The sequence below is a fragment of the Talaromyces proteolyticus genome (genome assembly GCF_021365285.1).
Source record: "Talaromyces proteolyticus strain PMI_201 chromosome Unknown BGW36scaffold_1, whole genome shotgun sequence".
NCBI lineage: Eukaryota > Fungi > Ascomycota > Eurotiomycetes > Eurotiales > Trichocomaceae > Talaromyces > Talaromyces proteolyticus.
In genome coordinates, this window is record NW_025764277.1 from 2,666,152 (window position 1) to 2,685,105 (window position 18,954).

General features: G+C 45.4%; 8 protein-coding genes across 8 annotated transcripts; 6 read left to right on the top strand and 2 right to left on the bottom strand.

Annotated features, from left to right (window-relative positions):
- Positions 1–161: 161 nt before the first annotated feature.
- Positions 162–823, top strand: BGW36DRAFT_403162 (uncharacterized protein; the record flags this gene model as incomplete). The annotated part of the gene is made up of 1 exon (XM_046218884.1): positions 162–823. One exon carries the CDS (start codon positions 162–164, stop codon positions 498–500), a length of 339 nt encoding a protein of 112 aa, XP_046078243.1. The 3' UTR covers positions 501–823.
- Positions 824–1,145: 322 nt separating this feature from the next.
- Positions 1,146–2,527, top strand: BGW36DRAFT_367905 (ADP-ribosylglycohydrolase family protein). The gene is made up of 3 exons (XM_046214925.1): positions 1,146–1,399; positions 1,453–1,916; positions 1,978–2,527. The coding sequence occupies exons 1-3, from the start codon at positions 1,251–1,253 to the stop codon at positions 2,349–2,351; spliced, it is 987 nt and encodes a 328-aa protein (XP_046078244.1). The 5' UTR covers positions 1,146–1,250; the 3' UTR covers positions 2,352–2,527.
- A 433-nt stretch (positions 2,528–2,960) lies between these two features.
- BGW36DRAFT_403164 (putative MFS transporter) lies at positions 2,961–5,246 on the bottom strand. The gene is made up of 8 exons (XM_046218885.1): positions 5,109–5,246; positions 5,031–5,041; positions 4,829–4,970; positions 4,570–4,760; positions 4,351–4,504; positions 4,200–4,295; positions 3,440–4,135; positions 2,961–3,379 (listed from the first exon to the last, which is right to left on the bottom strand). The coding sequence occupies exons 1-8, from the start codon at positions 5,130–5,132 to the stop codon at positions 3,065–3,067; spliced, it is 1,629 nt and encodes a 542-aa protein (XP_046078245.1). The 5' UTR covers positions 5,133–5,246; the 3' UTR covers positions 2,961–3,064.
- Positions 5,247–5,467: 221 nt separating this feature from the next.
- BGW36DRAFT_367909 (uncharacterized protein) lies at positions 5,468–6,099 on the top strand. Its single transcript, XM_046214926.1, has one exon. The coding sequence runs from the start codon at positions 5,641–5,643 to the stop codon at positions 5,839–5,841; it is 201 nt and encodes a 66-aa protein (XP_046078246.1). The 5' UTR covers positions 5,468–5,640; the 3' UTR covers positions 5,842–6,099.
- A 400-nt stretch (positions 6,100–6,499) lies between these two features.
- On the bottom strand, positions 6,500–8,199 carry BGW36DRAFT_286559 (putative extracellular exo-polygalacturonase; the record flags this gene model as incomplete). The annotated part of the gene is made up of 7 exons (XM_046210430.1): positions 6,500–6,544; positions 6,618–6,692; positions 6,777–7,067; positions 7,132–7,292; positions 7,341–7,399; positions 7,463–7,829; positions 7,893–8,199. 7 exons carry the CDS (start codon positions 8,197–8,199, stop codon positions 6,500–6,502), a joined length of 1,305 nt encoding a protein of 434 aa, XP_046078247.1.
- Positions 8,200–10,414: 2,215 nt separating this feature from the next.
- On the top strand, positions 10,415–11,006 carry BGW36DRAFT_422172 (synaptobrevin-domain-containing protein; the record flags this gene model as incomplete). Its single annotated transcript, XM_046219665.1, has 3 exons — positions 10,415–10,525; positions 10,690–10,921; positions 10,987–11,006. 3 exons carry the CDS (start codon positions 10,415–10,417, stop codon positions 11,004–11,006), a joined length of 363 nt encoding a protein of 120 aa, XP_046078248.1.
- A 1,020-nt stretch (positions 11,007–12,026) lies between these two features.
- Positions 12,027–15,396, top strand: BGW36DRAFT_16200 (putative acetylglutamate kinase). The gene is made up of 3 exons (XM_046209585.1): positions 12,027–14,704; positions 14,755–14,995; positions 15,050–15,396. Exons 1-3 carry the CDS (start codon positions 12,317–12,319, stop codon positions 15,103–15,105), a joined length of 2,685 nt encoding a protein of 894 aa, XP_046078249.1. The 5' UTR covers positions 12,027–12,316; the 3' UTR covers positions 15,106–15,396.
- Positions 15,397–16,534: 1,138 nt separating this feature from the next.
- On the top strand, positions 16,535–18,954 carry BGW36DRAFT_457046 (uncharacterized protein; the record flags this gene model as incomplete). The annotated part of the gene is made up of 5 exons (XM_046221949.1): positions 16,535–16,581; positions 16,636–16,770; positions 16,824–17,280; positions 17,335–17,907; positions 17,963–18,954. The coding sequence occupies 5 exons, from the start codon at positions 16,535–16,537 to the stop codon at positions 18,677–18,679; spliced, it is 1,929 nt and encodes a 642-aa protein (XP_046078250.1). The 3' UTR covers positions 18,680–18,954.

The following is an 18,954-nucleotide window of genomic DNA, read 5'->3' on the forward strand; positions in this document are numbered from 1 at the left end:
TTGGAAGATCTCCCCTATGGAAACACCAGAAGAGGAAAAATTATGCCGTTGTCACACCCCGTGGAACTATGAAGTGTCGGCATGTAGTTCACGGTACGAATGGTCCTATCAGCCACTTAGTTCTCCATTTAAAGGGATGCATTTATCCAGTGCGCGGTCAAATGTCTACCCAGACCCCCGGCAAAGGATTCCCTTCCTACAGGAGGAAACATTCTTGGCTAATGAATTACGATCGTGGGTACAACTACTTAGCCCAGCTTCCAGATGACAATTCTAGCTCTAGCAAAGAGATGATGTTCGGAGGAGGATTTGCACAGGGCAAGAACGATGGCATTGAAGATCCGAGGATCATCACAGTTGCTGATCTGTCTCTATATATTGACATTCATCTTTGCGATGCTTTAGGTGCAATATATGGAAACAGAAACTGCACGTGGGGAAGAGTGGATGGCCAAGTTATAAAAGATTTCGTGGACAGGTACTACGGGGTTCAGCTCTGATGGCATGCCAGGAATCGGAAGACTGCCGCCTTCGTTGATACATCTGGAAGATGGCCAAGAAGATAATAAGATATACGGAGGAACAGAGTAGTTTTCAGCCACTTTTTCAGACGATGGTATGGTGAACGCCTGGCTATGCGGCCAAGTTCTCAGGACGATGATTTTGACATATGATGGTAGGATTGGAAAAGATAAATCTTCGGAAAACTTAGACTGGTTTCCTGAGCAGATGCGCGTGACCAAAGAACGAATTGTTGAGTCAATGCTGCCACGACAAGTCATCAAGATTTCTGATAAAACCCTACAGCCGGTTTAAGCTCATTGATACAAGTTCATTTGACTATTTTCATGCCGATTTCCAGTGTAAGCTATATCAAAAACGACCAGCACTAGAGTCATTGAAGTCTGGAGATGTACCTTGGCTTCTGAACTGATATTTAAATATCAATATTGATTATATAGTAATACATATGGCATAGAGCATTTTTAGAAATAGAACCTTAAGGTGACTTGAATTTTCGTTTAACCATTTGAACATTTTTCGATGTTGTGTGATGCTCGCCAATGAGTCACGATTTGTTGGACTTGGGCCTCGTATCTCTTGACAGCACAGCCACATCAGCCCTTCAACATTACGGAACTGCCCTTAACTTAAACGAGAGTCCTTTCTTCTCATGGAGGCTTGGACTAGGTTTTGTTTTCATTTTAAAAACAAACAATCCTTACTTCACAGCAAGTAACCAAAGTGAAATGCCGACTTTATCGTCTCGCGCTTTAGGCACCATTAACGGCGCTTGTGTCGGCGATGCCCTCGGCGGCCCAGTACAGTTTATGCGACCTGGTAGTTTCGCTCCAATTACGGGCCTCGAATATGTTAAACCATTTCGTCAGCCTGCTGGGTATTCTTTCCAAACCAAAAGACCAAAATAAAAGCGATTGTTAATCAATATAGCTCCTATTCTGACGATGGCGCTATGACCCTTGCCCTAGCCCAATCCTTTATAGACGCCAATGGGAAATACAACCATTTGGGGTCAATCAAGTATTACCTCGAGTGGCTCTTTGACGGTCGATTTAGCACGAGAAATCACGCCTGGGATGTGGGTGTTTCGACAAGACTGACGCTGAGTATATGGAGGGATGCGATATGGAAGTACTATGAATGGAAAAGCCCATTGACGGATGATGATATTACGGAAACGCAAAATAATGTGTCTAATTCGCTTGGAATGGAAGAATCGAGTGGAAATGGATCTTTGATGAGGATTGCCGTTGTAGGCGTGATGATGCATACGGTGGATGATATAGACATAGTAAGGGAGACAGCACGGAAGCAGAGCTCCGTTACGCATCCGAGTATCGCGTGTCAAGAAGCGTGTGCGGTGTATACGGAGGTTGTGTGGAGAGCCATGCATGGTACTTCTTATTCCCTTTTTATATCCTTTCGCTCAATGTGCTGATCCGTCGTGTGGGAAAGGAGAACCCAAAGACCAACTCGCCCATGCTATTTCAGTATTCCCAGTCTCTCACACAATACTCCGCCAGAGACTCGCCGCTTATCCATCTCTCTCCTCCTGGCAAGAAACTTCGAATACGGATATCAAGAGCTCCGGCTGGGTGATCGATACTTTAGAAGTGGCACTATGGGCCTTTTTCAAGTTTGACAACTGGAAAGACGGCGCATTAGCAGTGGTGAACCTCGGAGGAGACGCAGATACAGCGGGGGCGGTATATGGCGCGTTGGCAGGGTGTTGGTATGGCGTTGAGGGGATTCCAGGGGAATGGAAAGAAGGGATGCGAAGGAAAGAGCTTATTGAAGAGATTGCTGAAGGGGTTTCCGGGCTGGTGTAAACCTGGTTATTGGTGCTGTTTCGATGATGATTAGACATGACAGTACATATAATCGATGCTAAGTTTATCTTTGTATCAATTATGTTGATAAACTACTACATATCTAATTATTCGTTTTATACACATGTACTTCTTCACGGTAGCCTTCAAGTTACTGAATCGAGATTACACTTCGTACCCTTAACTTAAATAATTATTCCTGATCATGTTCCAATAGAGAATATTATGTGACATATTTAGCTTATAGTCATGATATAGTGAAAAGATCAAAGCTGCCTCTTTGGATCTGTAGCGCAAATTGAAGTTCTTGTTGTTTTGGGCTGTCTGCTGAGAAGATTATCCTTGGATTTGGTAGTCTAGTGCTTACATCTTCTAATTGCGTAAGTAATAATTGATTCATTTTAACGGGTTTCATTTCAACAAAACAAAATGAGTATAAATTAGGCAGTAGGATTAATACCCAAAGAAAATTATACCGTACCCGTGCCAAAGCGCACCCACGCCTCCAGATGTCCTGTTGGCGCGCACACCGCCCCAACAACCACGATGTCACTTTACTATGCGTCTCCCATAAAAGATAAAGGTTGATTTTTCTTAATAATTCTTCAACCACAATATAATTTCTTAAGATTAACGCTATCTTGCGCTTTACGTTTGATATTTCACATACATACTCAAAACGATACATGCACCATCAATTGATATATCCCTCATTACAAATTGTGAAGATCTGACTTAGCAGTCCATTTCCTGAACCGCTTTCCATAGAAGTAGAAAACTATACCGAAAGAACACCAGAGCGTCATCAAGCACATATTCAACATGATGGCCGGCAAATAGCCAGACTTTTCCGTCCATGGCGTGATAAATTTACTAAAACCATATCCCCAGACGTTCTTGTTTACAGTAATTGTTATGAAGACGGAGCCAACTACAGGTTTGTAACTGTCCACCGCATAGGTACTAGCAATAGCCGGTAAAGCGGCAACTTGCATGCCAGCGCATGTGTAGCCAACAATAACAATAGCCTAAGAATCATGTCAGTAATTTGGTCATATTCTCCTCAGGGGTCGGGGTCGGGGTCATACCCTCCAATCCCAGTGATACTGATACCCAAATGCAATAATAAAATTTCCCAAAATTGAAACAAAAACGTATGGTACCAGAGCTGGTAATCTCATCTCCGGCTCTCGAATACCGCGATTCCGCTTCGTTGCACGCATGGAAACCCAGTCCGACAAGAGTCCATTAGTGAACAAGCCAATAAAGGCACCAGCCAAGGTTGCGAAATTTGTGAATCCAACCGACTGACTGGACCAGTTGTATGGGGGTGCTGCGAAAGCTTGGCTCTGTGTTAAGTTTGCGGTCAAAAAGCAACTTGCTGACCAAGAAACAACGAAGGCAGCAAATTCCACGATAGGATATAGATGCAATCTCCATGGGATCCAGAATGATTGGAATAAAGATTTGGCCCAATTAGGAGACGGTTGATAAATGGAGAATTGGCCCTTAGATGGGTATCCTCTATGAAGGTAAGGGTCGCTAGCTTCCTCTTCCTCGGAAGTAGTTCCTTTTACTTCTGTAGTCACTTCGTCGGATGTCTTTTGTTGGGCTGGAGAAGTAACAGCATCATGGATCTCTCGGGGGTGAAGTCGGTGCCATTTGGTTTCTGGGAACATAAAAATTGATAAAATAATGATCAGGGCAAAAGCTCCGACGTTAAGCCACCAAAAACTTCGCCAACCAACGTGGAGAGCCATAGATCCGGAAATTATAGGCCCAACCTGGCGTTACATGTCAGAAGTTTAATGAACTCTAATGGGTGAATAGTACTAGAAAATCACGTACCATAAGGGATCCAAAATAGAAAGTAAAGTACAAGGTGTTATAGAAGCCTCGTTCGTGTAAAAAGAAGGTGTCGGTGATAATTTGCGGTTGAAGTGTCTAATTCACATTTAATAAGCAAGCGCTTTCTTTTCTGCACTGACATATTACCTACCTCGCAAGGTCCAGCACCAAATCCGTTTAGAACACAAGCTCCCATGAAGCTTCCGTACGTAGTTGCTTTTGCACGCCAAATATTGGATGCCAAGCAGACAAGAGAGGAGAATATCAGGACCGGTCGTCTACCAAAAGTCTCGGACATCGGAACCCTACCAGCAATCTCTAGTGAGGATTTTCTCTTTCTTTGATTGGGCGGAGAAGATGATGAGCTTACCAGAAGAAATTGCTGAAACCAAGGACTAGGATACAGACGCCGGTAAATTGGACGACACCTGCCAAGTCGGAATTAAATGCTTCCATCAGATCGCCAAACATTGGGGAGAGAGCGAGAGGGCCGATTCCCATAACAAAATTCGATGCAGTAGCTATGATAATGACACTGAGTTTCCAGTAAGGATTCCAGTTCTAAAATAAAAATTGTCAGAAATCCGGAGAGTCCTTCTTCGTCCCTTCGATATTATCTCAATACGCACCAGCGGGTCGTGAGGATTTTCAGATGGCTGTGGCACTAGCACATTGGATGAGGAACCAGAGGACCGCACAAAGTGATGTGTCCCAACATCTGTCATGATCTCCGTGCCTGGGTATATCTTCACGTCCAGCTCCTCTTCGAGCCTTTCTCATTGATTAGTGAAGCTGCGCATACAACTCGCGGGGCTCATATTAACTACATACTGGCGAAGCGTCTAAACCATTGGCGCTCGTTAGTCAGATGAAACCTAATGCTATCGAACAAGCTCAAAGAAAACTCACCGATTCATCATAATTCATCTCCATAATGGCTATAGAAACCGATTTTCACGGAAACGGGAAGCCTTGAGAATAGCCCCCTTGGGGGATAAAATTAATGTATCACAGAGTTGTTGTCCTAACACAGCACCAGAATGACCGCTCTGTGGGAAGACTTGAAGTTCAAAAGGCTGCAGGTCGGGAATCTTCCCTTGGAATATATACCGCTGATAAGGAACTTAGCTTAGCCCTTAATCGATTAGCGTCTCCCCGGGTTTTCCAGCTTACCCCGCGGTCTCTGCGCCCACTTATCGCTGCTCTGGGGTCTCAATGATCCTGATCTGCCAGCGATAAATAGGTCCGGCAGTCGACTTCGGTATATACGGTAGCACGTGGCGTTGAAACTAAAACTCAAATGCACTACCCCGAGTAGTTACTTGGATAAACACGACAGTATATTGGTCCAGGCGCTTTGGGTCCCAACCAAGTGGGTTTGATCGTTTTGAAGCTCCACATAGTGTGAAACAGTGCGGTATCCGAATTTCGAAAGTTAAAAATGCTCGAGTTATCCGATAAAGAGCACAGAACATGGTGGGGGGTCTGCAGTGCGATATCCGTACTTCGAAAGTTAAATGCTCGAGATAGCCAATGCAGAGCACGGAATGTAGTGGAGGTCTACAGTGCGGTATCCGTACTTCGAAAGTTAATGGTCGAGTTATTTGATGCAGAAGCACGGAATGTGGTAGGGGATCTGTGACTAGAGCTTCTAAACCGACACGATGTTACTGTTGGGGCTCAAGATTGCCACTACTTATGAGTACCTGTCACTGCTTTTTGTCTACAATTATTCCCCGGTTTAATTCAATATGTCGCGCAGCGTTGAAACAAGATCATAATGGCCGATTGCTTTCGAATGCGCCGAAAATAAGGTCATTGCAGCGAGCGACAAGCTGCGTTGCATTAAATTCACACGAAACGCTTGCTCTACATGCCGAAATCAACATCCGAAAAACAGAATACAGTATAGACTGAGCGGCCAGCCGAGGCCTCTATTATTGGTTGATTATAGTCCTCGGCAGCCAGCAGTCTGACAGTCTTCATATTAGAGGTGCCATTCTATGCGCTAGAACGTACATAATTGATGTACTTTGAAACCCAAAAAAACAATAATCTCCGATAGGCCAGAGGTTCGCCCCAACATACCATGGAAACGAAATGGTTTATCTCGGCTCTATTTGTTTATTTACTTAGCAGGGTTAATCGCACATACATGTATTTGACGATTTCGTAGCAGATAGATAGTGTTCGATTCAATAAAGAGATATATTAAGAGCAGTTGCAAATCTGGCGTCTATCTACATTCAATTTCTGTCTTTTTGGCCTTTTTCTTGGTATTTTATATACCCGCTCAACCTTTATGATGACGAAGTGCAGTTTAGTTGGAGATTAGACTCGTCGACCTATATCAAATTTTGAATCATTAGTAATCTGTATAGCTAACTTTCTGCGTGACATAAATCTGTCAATACCTACATTTTTGCATATAGCCTCGTTCGTTCCTTTAGGACTCGTGACATTAAAGTTACTTACGTAGATATTTGAGCAGACCTAATTCACATCAGCACCCCTCATAAACGCAATTAAAATCTCTTTTTGCAATCAATAACTTTCTATCAAGGAGAAGAGACATACGCTTGGACTTGAACATATCAGGGTTGCCACATCTGGCTCCCTGGTCTTGCTTGTTACTCCCGCGAAGTTCTTGAACCACACATCAGATATGGTCAAGTTGCTGGGGTATTCATTGCACAAAGTTTGGTTACTTTGTCCATAGCACTGCGTTAGTTCAATGGCCCAATCGACATTATCGACCTGTATAGTGTCGTAAGTGATATTTTTAACACTTCCCAATCCGCCACCACCTTGGAGATCGCTTGACAACTCGGAGGAAACGCCGGGCCAGACTTTAATACGCGCACCATCCTGGATTGGCCCATTAGTTAAGGCTTGATAGGATAAGAGGGGATACCATAGGGAATGGACGAACGGATGCATTGAACATAGATATATTGTAGACAAGAACATTCTCAACGATATCAACTTCCCCTTCGTATTGACCCAAAGAGCCGACAGAGATTCCGTGTGAGCCGTTGCAATGCAAATTCTGGACGAGAATATTGGTGCTGTTTGGTTTGAAAGAGACGCAGTCTGTGTTTTCATTAGGACAGTTTCACTACGAAAATTGAAGATCCATACCATCTCCATTATTAATCACCGAGTTCTGTATTACGATATTTTTGGAACGGTAGGTGTCCCTATAGTACTAGGTGTTAGCAATAGCTTACCAAAAGCGAAGTTTCTCAAGCCAGGAGACCTACCATCCATCAGTATTCTTAGCCGTGTTGTGACTATTGCTGTAACCAGAAATATCCAATCCATCAAACAAGACATCTGAGGAATTGGCGACAAAGTGGTACCACTGCGGCGAGTACCTCAGCTTTAAGGGGCCAATGGCACCCCCTCTCAACCCAATAATTCCGACGAGAATGGGACGGAGAACGAGGGGGTTCTCTGCATACAGGTCATACCAGACTTGACCATTCCCATCAATCGTACCCCCACCATACACGTTTACGTCTTCGCCGCCGAGCTGGAAGAATGTGGTTGCATTTTGATACACTTGTTTGAAGGCGTGAGTTTGCCAGTAATTCGTATCATTGGTGAATTGAATATATCCAGTGATATCTAAGAGAGATACATTAGCTGTAATTCCAAATACTATATATGAGAAGGTAATTCATGTATTACCTAGATCGATGTGCTTCAGGAATTGCAAGTCCAACGCTGTTCCAATAGTGTAGTGTTTATCAAAAACGACTCGACCGCCATTGTTGCACCTTTTTAGAGCACCTAGAATATTCTTAGAGTCGTCGGCCCCATTCCCATGCGAATCCACATAGCACACCTTGTTACGACGTGCAGTGTCTGGCAATGGGAGGAAAGGAGGTTTCGGCGAAATAGCCTTGTTACGAGATATTGATGGAGTGTTGTCGTTCCTGGGAGCTGCAAAAGCAGTTGCCGCGAGGAGCAGCTGAAGGGTTGAAACGAATCTCATTCTGATGTTGAGGTCTTGTGTTTCAAAGGAGAATTCAAACTATAAAACCAGCGGAGCGCATATGAAATTAGCCGATTGAGGTAGCTTCCCTAGGACAATCCCATCATATAAGTTTGCTCTAACTATCTATATTGCCATAATACCCCATTTACCGGATAAACTGGCCCTCTGTCACGTCAGTGTTCAAATTCAAAACCGTCAAATGCGAGTAGTAAGTACTCATCATCCGGGGTCCTCCCCAGATTTCTTCCGAAAGCCAACCCAACATGGAGATGCGGAGAAGCATCTTATTTCAGTGGGAAATTGGGGTAATCTGAAAATCGCAAATGAAAATGCTAGGGGCAGCAAATCTCAGTGCGGAGCAGCACCTGATAGGAGGAATTTCTAGGGTCGAGAAATGCCGATTGGATGGACTTTATCCGCGTTGCAGTCTGCTAGACAACTTTGATTATTTAAGTGATATCAATGTTGGGCTTTTATAATAGTGCTATTCTATTTATCCTGAGTCTATAACTATGTTTGACTTTCTCTATCTCTTTTGAGCATACATCTATCTATCCACTAATTTATGAAACAGCGCACCTGAAATGGTGTCTATTGACTCTTGACAATATTGAAAGTATCAACTAATATGTGACTGAGTGATGAATCCATAACATGAGTGTTTACAAATTTTGGGCAGTGTATTTACTGTTGTTGAGTCATTTCCAACTCTACAGACATTGCTATCTTTTTTTTTCTCTGCTTAAAAAGGCGGGGTGGACGTGCCGATGGCCGGGAGCCGTCTACTAGAGATGGGGAATAGTCCACGCGCCGCTCTTATACGCCGCACTCAAATCGAGCATGTCACGAAGAAGCACATGAAAAAAGACCAAATATGATCGGACAGGGTCTCTACTAGATCAAAGCGCTCTTTTCGAGACAGTTTGCAACAATAAATCCAGCATCGTTCCATTGTTTCGTACTGGCACTGCGGAATTGTCCCTTTGAGACCCGTAATGCACGTTCGCCACGGCTTCTATCATAGTGTATGGATTTCCACCATCTGAAACCATTCCTTTGATATATATATCTTCTTTGTGTGCCGTGGGCTATATATTAGGCATCTATGTCCCCCTATGTATCAATTGATCTAAAGATTTACCTTCAAAATATATCATCAGAATACATGTTCGTTTTTGATGATTACAGCTTTTCTCGATGCCGGAATAGCAGATCAGCTAAAAACCATTATGATACGTCCAAATCGAAGCTAAAGCTCGTAAACAGTATATATAAGTCCCGAACGACGCATGTAACAGCCTTATAGCTGCACACGGCAAGGTTCGAGCCATGTTGGGAGTGTCGAATCTCGAGCTTCCATCGACAAAAACAAGATCCCGCATACATGGCGTATAGGTAGGTACGTTTAGCGGAGTTGCACCCGATATCCTTTTGTTTAGACTCTATAGACCACAGTGAAGTCCTTGCAGAAAATAGGATTATGGACCATCGTTGCCACAGGCTACGTAATAAGTGGCTAAATTGGTACCTTTCCTAAAAAGGGCAGACCCACTTCATAGCCACCACCAGACCACGTGACGGCGGTGGCTGGGGATCTGAGTCGTCGAATTGTGCTGCCTGAGACAGTAAGTTAGTATGTCGGATTATAGCGATGGTTCCAGTGGCTAATCGTACAATAATAGACATGGCACTCTCCAAAGGTCATTCATGTTATGCGCACAAGGAGCAGCCGTGATATTATTCAGGGGACTCTTTTGTCCGTAGCCCAATCGAGCCAATCAATAGTCGCAGGGCTAGAATCAGTAGCCAGGAGTAGCCATTAATATAGCGACAATAATCGGAGGACAAACGAAAATAATACTAACGATAATAATCCAGTCAGCATTCTTGCACACCATCTCCTGCCTGTCTTCATTCCTCTCTCACGCAGATCACGTGCCGTCTCACCCCAACCCGCCCGGGGCAGCCGAAACGCAACTGCGACTTAGATCTGGCAAGTCCAGACGTCGTCTCTACCTATCAACCTTCAGTCCCTTAATCCCACGACAACCCCCCAGCTTTCGCTGCACGATTCTATCAGCACTCGATCCTGCTATTTTTTTCAACTGCACGATTTTCCATTTCGAGTTGTACGTTTGGTGGTCGCTCGCCGCCTGATCGAACAAGGCCTATTTGCTGAATCAAGAGCCTTTACGCTTCACATTAATCCACCATGAGTGACCGTGAGCCTCCATACGACCCTTATATCCCTGCCGCTGGTAATGGAGGAGCAGGAGGAAGTTCTAGACAAAATGGAGATCAAAGAACCGCGGAGATACAAAATGTGAGTGTCATCCAAAGTGTTCATCCCAACAGGCGATGTTTTTCTTGTCTATCCTTGGCCCCCTGGAGACTATCACTCCGCACCTTAGTATCGCAAAAAATTGTCGTCTTTGATTCAACTTCACTTTTGATATGCGTGGATTTCACTAATTCGAATGAATACAGCAAATCGACGACACCGTCCGTCAGATGAAGAATAATATGCAAGATCTCTCTGAGCGTGGCGAGCGCCTCGACTCCCTCCAAGATAAAACGGACAACTTGGCTGTCTCTGCTCAGGGATTCCGCCGAGGCGCTAACCGAGTACGAAAGCAAATGTGGTGGAAGGACATGAAGATGCGCGTATGCCTGGTCATTGCCGTCATCATTCTAATCATTGTTATTGTCGTTCCTGCTGGTATGTGCCATGCCCATTGGACTAGTGCCATATTTGAGACTATGCGACTAACATTTGCATAACAGTGGTGGCAACCAAACACTAAGCGATCGAAAATCACGACTAGCTATCTGGAATACTTGGTGTTGCTTTTTTTTTCTTTATCTAATTTTCCACGCGCCAACAAAGAAATGAAGGGAAGGGAAGGGAAAAACTCCCGAGTCGTCTCATACGAAAACCTCTTTTCTCCGTTCTAGGCGCCCAAGTGCATCGTTCATCTCACGACTTCCTGCTACTTTGCTCGAATCCCCTTATGTCCTGCAGATCGCCATATATCCTGGATGCAAGCATGTATAGCTTGTTAGGGGGACTTTTGACTTGTAAATGATAACTCTGGCGAATGCTCTTTTCGTTTTGATTGTTCGATTATGTTTAGTGTGTTTTAGTATTTTTATCACGTCAACTTAATGAGACCTCATGGTGCCCTCTGCACTGGTATCTGAGATTCGTTTGAAGAGAAAGTAATTGATGTATACATGTAGAATCACATACGCAGAATTCTAGAATATATCTATCTGTATTATATTCAATTTCTGTCAACTGATCAATCCTCCGATCTCGGACAAACATTTGAATCTGTGTACACCAGGACGTATCTGGTATATGGAATAACCCAAGATAAAATATTGAAACGATACCAAGAAATGTATTTAGAGAATGGTGTTCATATTATATTTATTCTTAACCATTGTCTAGAAACAGGTATTGTGAAAGAATATCCATTGTCATTGATGACAAGGCTAAAACATATCGTCATGGTCAGCTGTTAGGGTTCGAATCTCCATAATAAAAACTACATATGTACAGTACATGTTATCCCTGGACGATTAAATATCAATAGGAATCTATCTACTAGTGTGAAGCTATCTATGATGGTAGATTTTTCATCTTCGAAACTAATAGCCAGTGTGAAGAGGCAAATTCTGCTTCACCGCTACTAAATATAAGTTTCGCCCAGAATACAATGGACTAACAGCCACAAGATCAGAGTCATGGTCAGATCAAATCAAAATAAAACTCAGAGGCGACAGCAATGACCTGCAAAAAAATTACAATTGCCATGCCCTGCAGCAATTTAATAGTCAAACTATTCAATGATCAGGTCTGTTTTAAGCTCCGCAGTCACTCCACAATTCGCCCTCCGACACCGCCCGCCTAGAACGACTAAAAAGCCAGTCCGCGAGGCAGAGAGAGATTTCTCAACCACCAAGGATCGAGAAAAAAATCCCTCTGTGCGCGCTTTCTTGGAACAATCAACACCAATTGATTTTCCCCCGTGTCGCTGAGACTTTACCCTGATCGCCCTGCAACTTAAATTCGGCCGTACTCTCCTTCCAGCTGTCCCAAAGCTGCCGCATGCTTTCCAACAAGATGCTTGCTGTTCGTCCTGCCGTGCGGAGGGCGGTGGTGACTCAATCGTCGCTGCGTGCCATCTCCGCACCGCGGGCACTCGCCCTCAAGGCCCTTCCTACCTCAGCCCAGATCTTGCGCCAGAGAGCCTCTCTGCCCTCTCAAACTCGCTCGTACTCGCGCCCTGCCGATCCTCAGCTGTCGACTCGCTCCACTGTTGTGCAGTTGCTTAGCAACATTGGCTCCAAGCGAGAAGTCCAACAGTATCTATCCCACTTCACATCTGTCTCGTCCCAACAGTTTGCGGTCATCAAAGTCGGCGGTGCTATCATTACCGAACATTTGCGGACCCTTTCCTCAGCCCTTGCATTCTTGAACCATGTGGGATTATATCCTGTTGTCGTGCACGGCGCTGGACCCCAGCTGAACAAGATGCTGGAAGATGCAGGCGTGGAACCGCATTTCGAAGATGGAATCCGTGTTACCGATGGTAAAACACTGGCACTAGCGCGGAAGCTATTTTTGGAGGAGAACTTGAAATTGGTCGAGGAATTGGAGAATATGGGCGTGCGTGCCCGTCCCATCACCACTGGCGTGTTCTCCGCCGATTACCTCGATAAGGAAAAATACAACCTAGTAGGAAAGATCAATGCGGTGGACAAGAAACCTATTGAGTCTGCTATCGAGGCGGGATGCCTCCCAATCTTGACGTCTATGGCCGAAACCACCGACGGCCAGGTCCTCAACGTTAATGCCGATGTTGCTGCTGGCGAACTGGCCCGATCTCTGCAGCCTTTGAAGATAGTTTATCTCGCTGAAAAGGGAGGGTTGTTTAATGGTGATACGGGCGAGAAGATCTCGGCGATCAATCTTGATGAAGAATACGATCATCTCATGACACAGTGGTGGGTGCGACACGGAACCCGGTTGAAGATTAAGGAGATGAAGGATCTCCTCATGGATCTCCCTCGCACATCTAGTGTGGCCATCATTCACCCGGCAGATCTTCAGAAAGAACTTTTCACTGATTCTGGTGCCGGGACCTTGATCCGTAGAGGCAACAAGGTGCACATCAAATCATCTTTGTCGGAGTTTGAGGACATCAACGCTCTTAAGGATGTCCTCGTTCGGGACAGGGAAGGTCTAGATGCCAAGGCTACTGTCGATCGCTATGTTGAAGGCTTGCAGGATCGCTCATTCAAAGCGTATTTTGACGACCCTATGGAAGCATTGGCAGTCGTGTTGCCTCAGCAGGATTCTGCTTTCGCTCACTTGGCTACCTTCACTATCACCAAGGCTGGGTGGCTAACCAATGTCTCGGACAATGTCTTCACCAGCATTAAAAAGGACTTCCCTAAACTTGTGTGGACTGTGAAAGCCGATGACGAGAATCTCACATGGTTCTTTGACAAGGCCGACGGTAGTCTATCCCGTGACGGCGATGTCCTTTTCTGGTACGGCTTGGAAAACGGCGATGAAGTCAAGGAGTTGGTACATGAATTCACCCAGCACGGCCGTCAAATGTTTGGCGATTACAATCTCGAGGCAAGACTGCACCGTGCCGCTCAAGCTGCTTTGAATGTCAGCAGTGCTGCGCAACAGAGACGTGCTTATTCGACCAGCACTGTAAATGCTTTGAAAGCATACCGCAGGAATAACACTTTTGCTACTGGACGTCGATCATACAGCACGAATCCAAATCCTCCTTTGGGCGAGAAGAACGTATCAAATACCCGCCCTTCCAAGGTTGCCCTCATTGGAGCTCGCGGATACACCGGTCAAGCTTTAATCAGCCTCCTCAATGCTCATCCAAACATGGACCTACGACACGTGTCTTCCCGCGAACTGGCCGGTAAAAAGCTTGAAGGCTATGACAAACGAGAAATCATATATGAAAACCTTAGCCCAGATGATGTGCGCCGAATGGCTTCGAACGGTGACATTGACTGCTGGGTCATGGCTCTTCCTAACGGCGTGTGCAAACCATTTGTTGACGCGGTTGATCAAGGCGCCGAAAAAGGCGGCTTGGTTGTTGATCTCAGTGCCGACTATCGATTTGATTCTGCCTGGTCGTACGGTCTCCCCGAGTTGGTCAGTCGTTCAACTATTGCTCAAGCCACTCGCATTGCCAATCCTGGATGCTATGCTACTGCTGCTCAACTTGGCATTGCTCCTCTCGTACCCTACCTTGCTGGACAGCCCACTGTCTTCGGTGTATCAGGCTACTCGGGCGCAGGCACCAAGCCTAGTCCCAAGAACGACGTCAATGTGTTAACAAATAACATTGTTCCCTACAGCTTGACGGATCATATTCATGAGCGGGAGATCAGCTCCCAACTAGGAACTAGTGTTGCCTTCATTCCACATGTCGCAGTCTGGTTCCAAGGTATACATGTAAGTCGTCCCCAACGAAATTCCCTCTAGACCGAACTAACAGTATGAAGCATACTATAAGCTTGCCTCTGAAAGAAGAGATGTCATCTCGAGATATCCGCAACTTGTATCAAGATCGTTATGCCGGCGAAAAGCTAGTCAAGATTGTTGGCGAGCCACCTCTCGTGAAAAACATCGCCGGTCGTCACGGTGTCGAGATCGGCGGATTCGCTGTGCACTCCAGTGGCAAGAGGGTCGTTATCTGTGCGACAATCGACAATCTGCTCAAGGGCGCTGCCACACAATGTCTTCGTAAGTTTAGGTTCCAAAATCCATTCATATTCTCAAAACTAACCGCCTTCTCAGAAAATATGAACCTTGCTCTTGGATACTCCGAGTATGAAGGCATTCCGCTCGAATAAATGACTTGAAATGCACTATATCTCTGTAATAGTGGATGAAGTTCGTTGTAATAGACGACGCCTTTTTTATGAAAAGTTGTGGAAGTATGGTATTTTTGTGTCCTGTGAGCTTAATTCTTGTCTATCATACCCGGCGCATATATATGTAATGTTGCGAATGAAGCCTGTGATCTGGTTAGAATAGAAACTACTGATCCTTCGTTGTTTTTGCTCCTAGTCTTTTCTGAAATTACCAGTATTTTCTTCCCTAGAGTATCCCCGTCAGCTGGCCGTGGACGAAACTGTTGCTTATATTGTTGTCCAACCTATTCTGGAGTATATACTTGGGGTCACCCCAAGCATAACCCTTATCAATGATATCGGTTTCTTCAACCCAACGCCCGGTTGTGTTCTGCCCCGCTAGTTGTATAGTCTAACTATCAGTAACTGTAATAATGAGGCTTATGTTTCCGTTTTATTCGAGACTGGACATCATGGGTATAAAAAAACCGAATTTCGAGGCGGTTTGGTTGAGCCGGTGATGCATTTTTGCTAATAACAAACTCTCATCTATTCATTACGGGGCCACATGGGTCGACATGTCTTCTGTTGAGTGCAACAAAGAAATTTAGTAAACAGCATCTTCTACAGTCGCGTCTGTGTGTGTTGAATAGCTTCTTCATCTTGTGTTTCATCTTCGTCATTGCTCAGTATGCTCGGCGCAGGCTGTTTGGAGAAGAGAGAGAGCAGGGAGGAAGGAGGAGGAAAGAGAGGGAGACAAAGGCTAGAGTGCCCCGGTCATCTGACTTCAGACGAGGTCCTGGACATCATCGCTCCTTCCCCAAGCTCGACGGGCAGGCGCCTTCCCTTTTCGGCTGCGCCTGCCCCGTCAACCCTCGTCTGCTGCTCGACGTGATCCCAATTTTCTCTCTCCCCTTGTGCATCAATGCATGCGTAGATTCTACCCATCGCCAGACCAGTTGGCATTTTCACAAATATTTCGTTCTCACTGCTGGTTTTCAGCGAATCTATTTCAAGAGATTTCAAGTATCATCTATGCAGTTGACGGACATCGAAGATTCCCTCGTTCATTTCCAGTATACAATCAAGATATATCAAAATGTTCTATAGCCACGAAAGTATAGTCTTTCCTTCTCCCCAAGTTCCTTCCTGTCGTATACATGTCTGAAAGTTGAACGCTTGGGCTCATCTTCCTTCGTTGGACACAGTCCTTACCTCTGAAAAGCATGGCGTTGCGACTATATGGTGAGTTGGTCAAGCAGGGAGCTTCCCGATTTTTCATTCATCCTCAAAACCTCGTCCTCATCAGTTCCTAGTCGATACTGATACAATCAGGCTGGTGGCGACGTTGGGTCCCAGGACGACGTCGAAGAAAGTTAACAGAAAGGCCATATTAGGAGTTGATGTTCCTCGCGCCTGCGATACCATAATGAACTCTGAAGCACCCATGGCCTTGCGCCTGCAAGGAAACCTGCTGTAAGTCATCTACTAGAACGGCCCAGGGTGAAGACACTCACGGAATTCCGCTAGGTACGGGGTCTCTCGAGTGTATAATCGCCAATGTCTGTACACTCTCACCGATGTACAGTCTATGCTAGACAAAATGAAAACTGCGCTGAAGATTGTCCACAGCCGAGGCTTGAATCCAGATGCTGGAAAGGCAAGGTATGGCCACTCTTCCTGTCTTGTTTACCTACATGGTACTAAAGGGTTAATAGACCAGAAGAACTTGTCGTGCCGTATGATCCAGCTTTCATTCCTGAGTTCAGCCTTCCTGGCTTAGACTTTGACTTGCTTAAACCCCCTGAGTCGCTGGTTTCCCGGCTTAACCTTGGCTCAAGTCTCGTTTCATCTCACTTCAGTAACTCAAGCCAAGGCCAACTCGTTCTCGAGACGCTGCCTCAGCTGCATATTCCATCTCCAAGTGTCATCAATGGTGATTTTGGTGGCTTCGCTTCTCTAAGTGATAGTGGTAACACTGTGGGAAAGAGCGACCAGGTTCTTGGGGACACGATGCTAGAAGAAGGTGTGCTACTTCGTCCTGATTTTGAGTTTGATGAGGAAGGGAATATTGTAGAGCTCGGCTTGGACAATACCCTGGGCTTACAAGTCGAATCGCCGATGGAAGGAAGACCAATTGATGAAACTACAGAAGAAAATATCCATCAGCCACAGGTGAGTCCAATTCGACCTTTCAGTGAATTTTAGCTAAGCCAAATCCCTTTGGAGGATGGAGATGCGATGGAACTCCAAGGCGACAACTTTCTTCTGAACAGTGAGCTTGAAGCCCGTGACAGTCCTCCTCCGACTTCAGGTCGACTTCCTGATCCTGACTACATTAACAATCAGGAAACAGGGGAGAATGCTTCACATGGACGCAAACACAAGGCACCTAAAAAGGTACAGGTGGACATTAATACTGAAGTCTGCAAGGCCGTGTTAGTGCAGTGGGAACAGGAATACCTACGCAATATGTCGCTTGCCGACAAGTTAAGAGCACACAGCAAGCAACTCATACAAGCTAAGAGAAATGCAACATTCTGGGTTTCAGATTGCGGAATTGGCTCTGTAGGACTTGGACTTGGAGTCTCTCGAATGCCGCATCCTTTACAGCCATTTTGCGGAGAACAGCTTCTTGCTGCGTTGTCAAGCAATACTGGCAAACGAAGCTCTGATGAAGCTGGCAATGATGAGCTTGATGTCACAAGACGCGTACGTCAGAGAGCAGATGATGAAGTCGAAAAGGGACTTTCCAGGCCAAATGGAATGGGAGAGGATAATGCAGATATCTTGATGCAAAATGTATGCGCATACACTCTGCACGGTATTGCTGTGTTCTGATTTAACAAGCAAACAGGATGTCGAACTTGGCCTTGATGCCCCTGCCTCCCTGCCTGATGATGCTTCTTCTCGCATGCCATGGAATATCACAGCCTCACTGCAGGGGTCAGTCGCCGGTTCTTCCAGTATCGGTCGTCCCTTAAACAGCTTTGACCGCTCATCTCGTCGACACTTTGAGCGTTCAGGTAGACTCAATGGTCGCTTTCCAAGTGCTAGTCCACTTGCACGGCGAAGTTTGCATCAGGATCTACTTGGACGTGATAGTCTACCTGGCCTCTCCCTCGACGACTTTGGGAGTCTATACGATGATGACCTAAATGCTTACATGGAGCAAGGCATTCTATCATGGCGTCCTGAGACTTGGCATGGCACGGAAGGATCGAGTGCGATTGACGCGCATGCCACGATATCAAGCTTGGGTCACGATGACAGAAACTTCCTTGAATTCCTTGAAATTCGCATGCAGGCAGTGGAGTATGAAAGCGGTGAGAACGAAGGTCGCACTGGAACCCCTTTGCTCAAAGAATCTAGCTTCTCTCAGCTTTTCCCAACGGAGTCCACATCCTGTTTAGTTGCAACTCAGGCGTTAATGCATGTGCTCACACTGGCGACTAAAGACGTCATTAAAGTCTCGCAGAGCTATGGCGCTCATCATATGCTGTCCAACATCGAGGATATGGGCGAAATTTATGTGACAATCAATGGCCATGGAGTTTACGAAGGGAGTTTGTGAGTGAAATCGATTGCCGGAAAAGATCGACACCATCTGCTTCTATTGCGACATGATATTTATTTTACAACATTATAGATGACGACAGATTTTATCAAATCTTAAGGCCCGAGTAACAAAATACTAGCATATTTATCGAGATACGAGTTCGCTGTGTTTTATCATTTAGGAACATTACGGGGAATGGGTATTTGAGTTCGGGCAATGAGGAACAGCAAGGAGGGGATACTATGATGCGAGGAGTGATGGGTTGTGTTATTTAAATTCATAGTTATCTG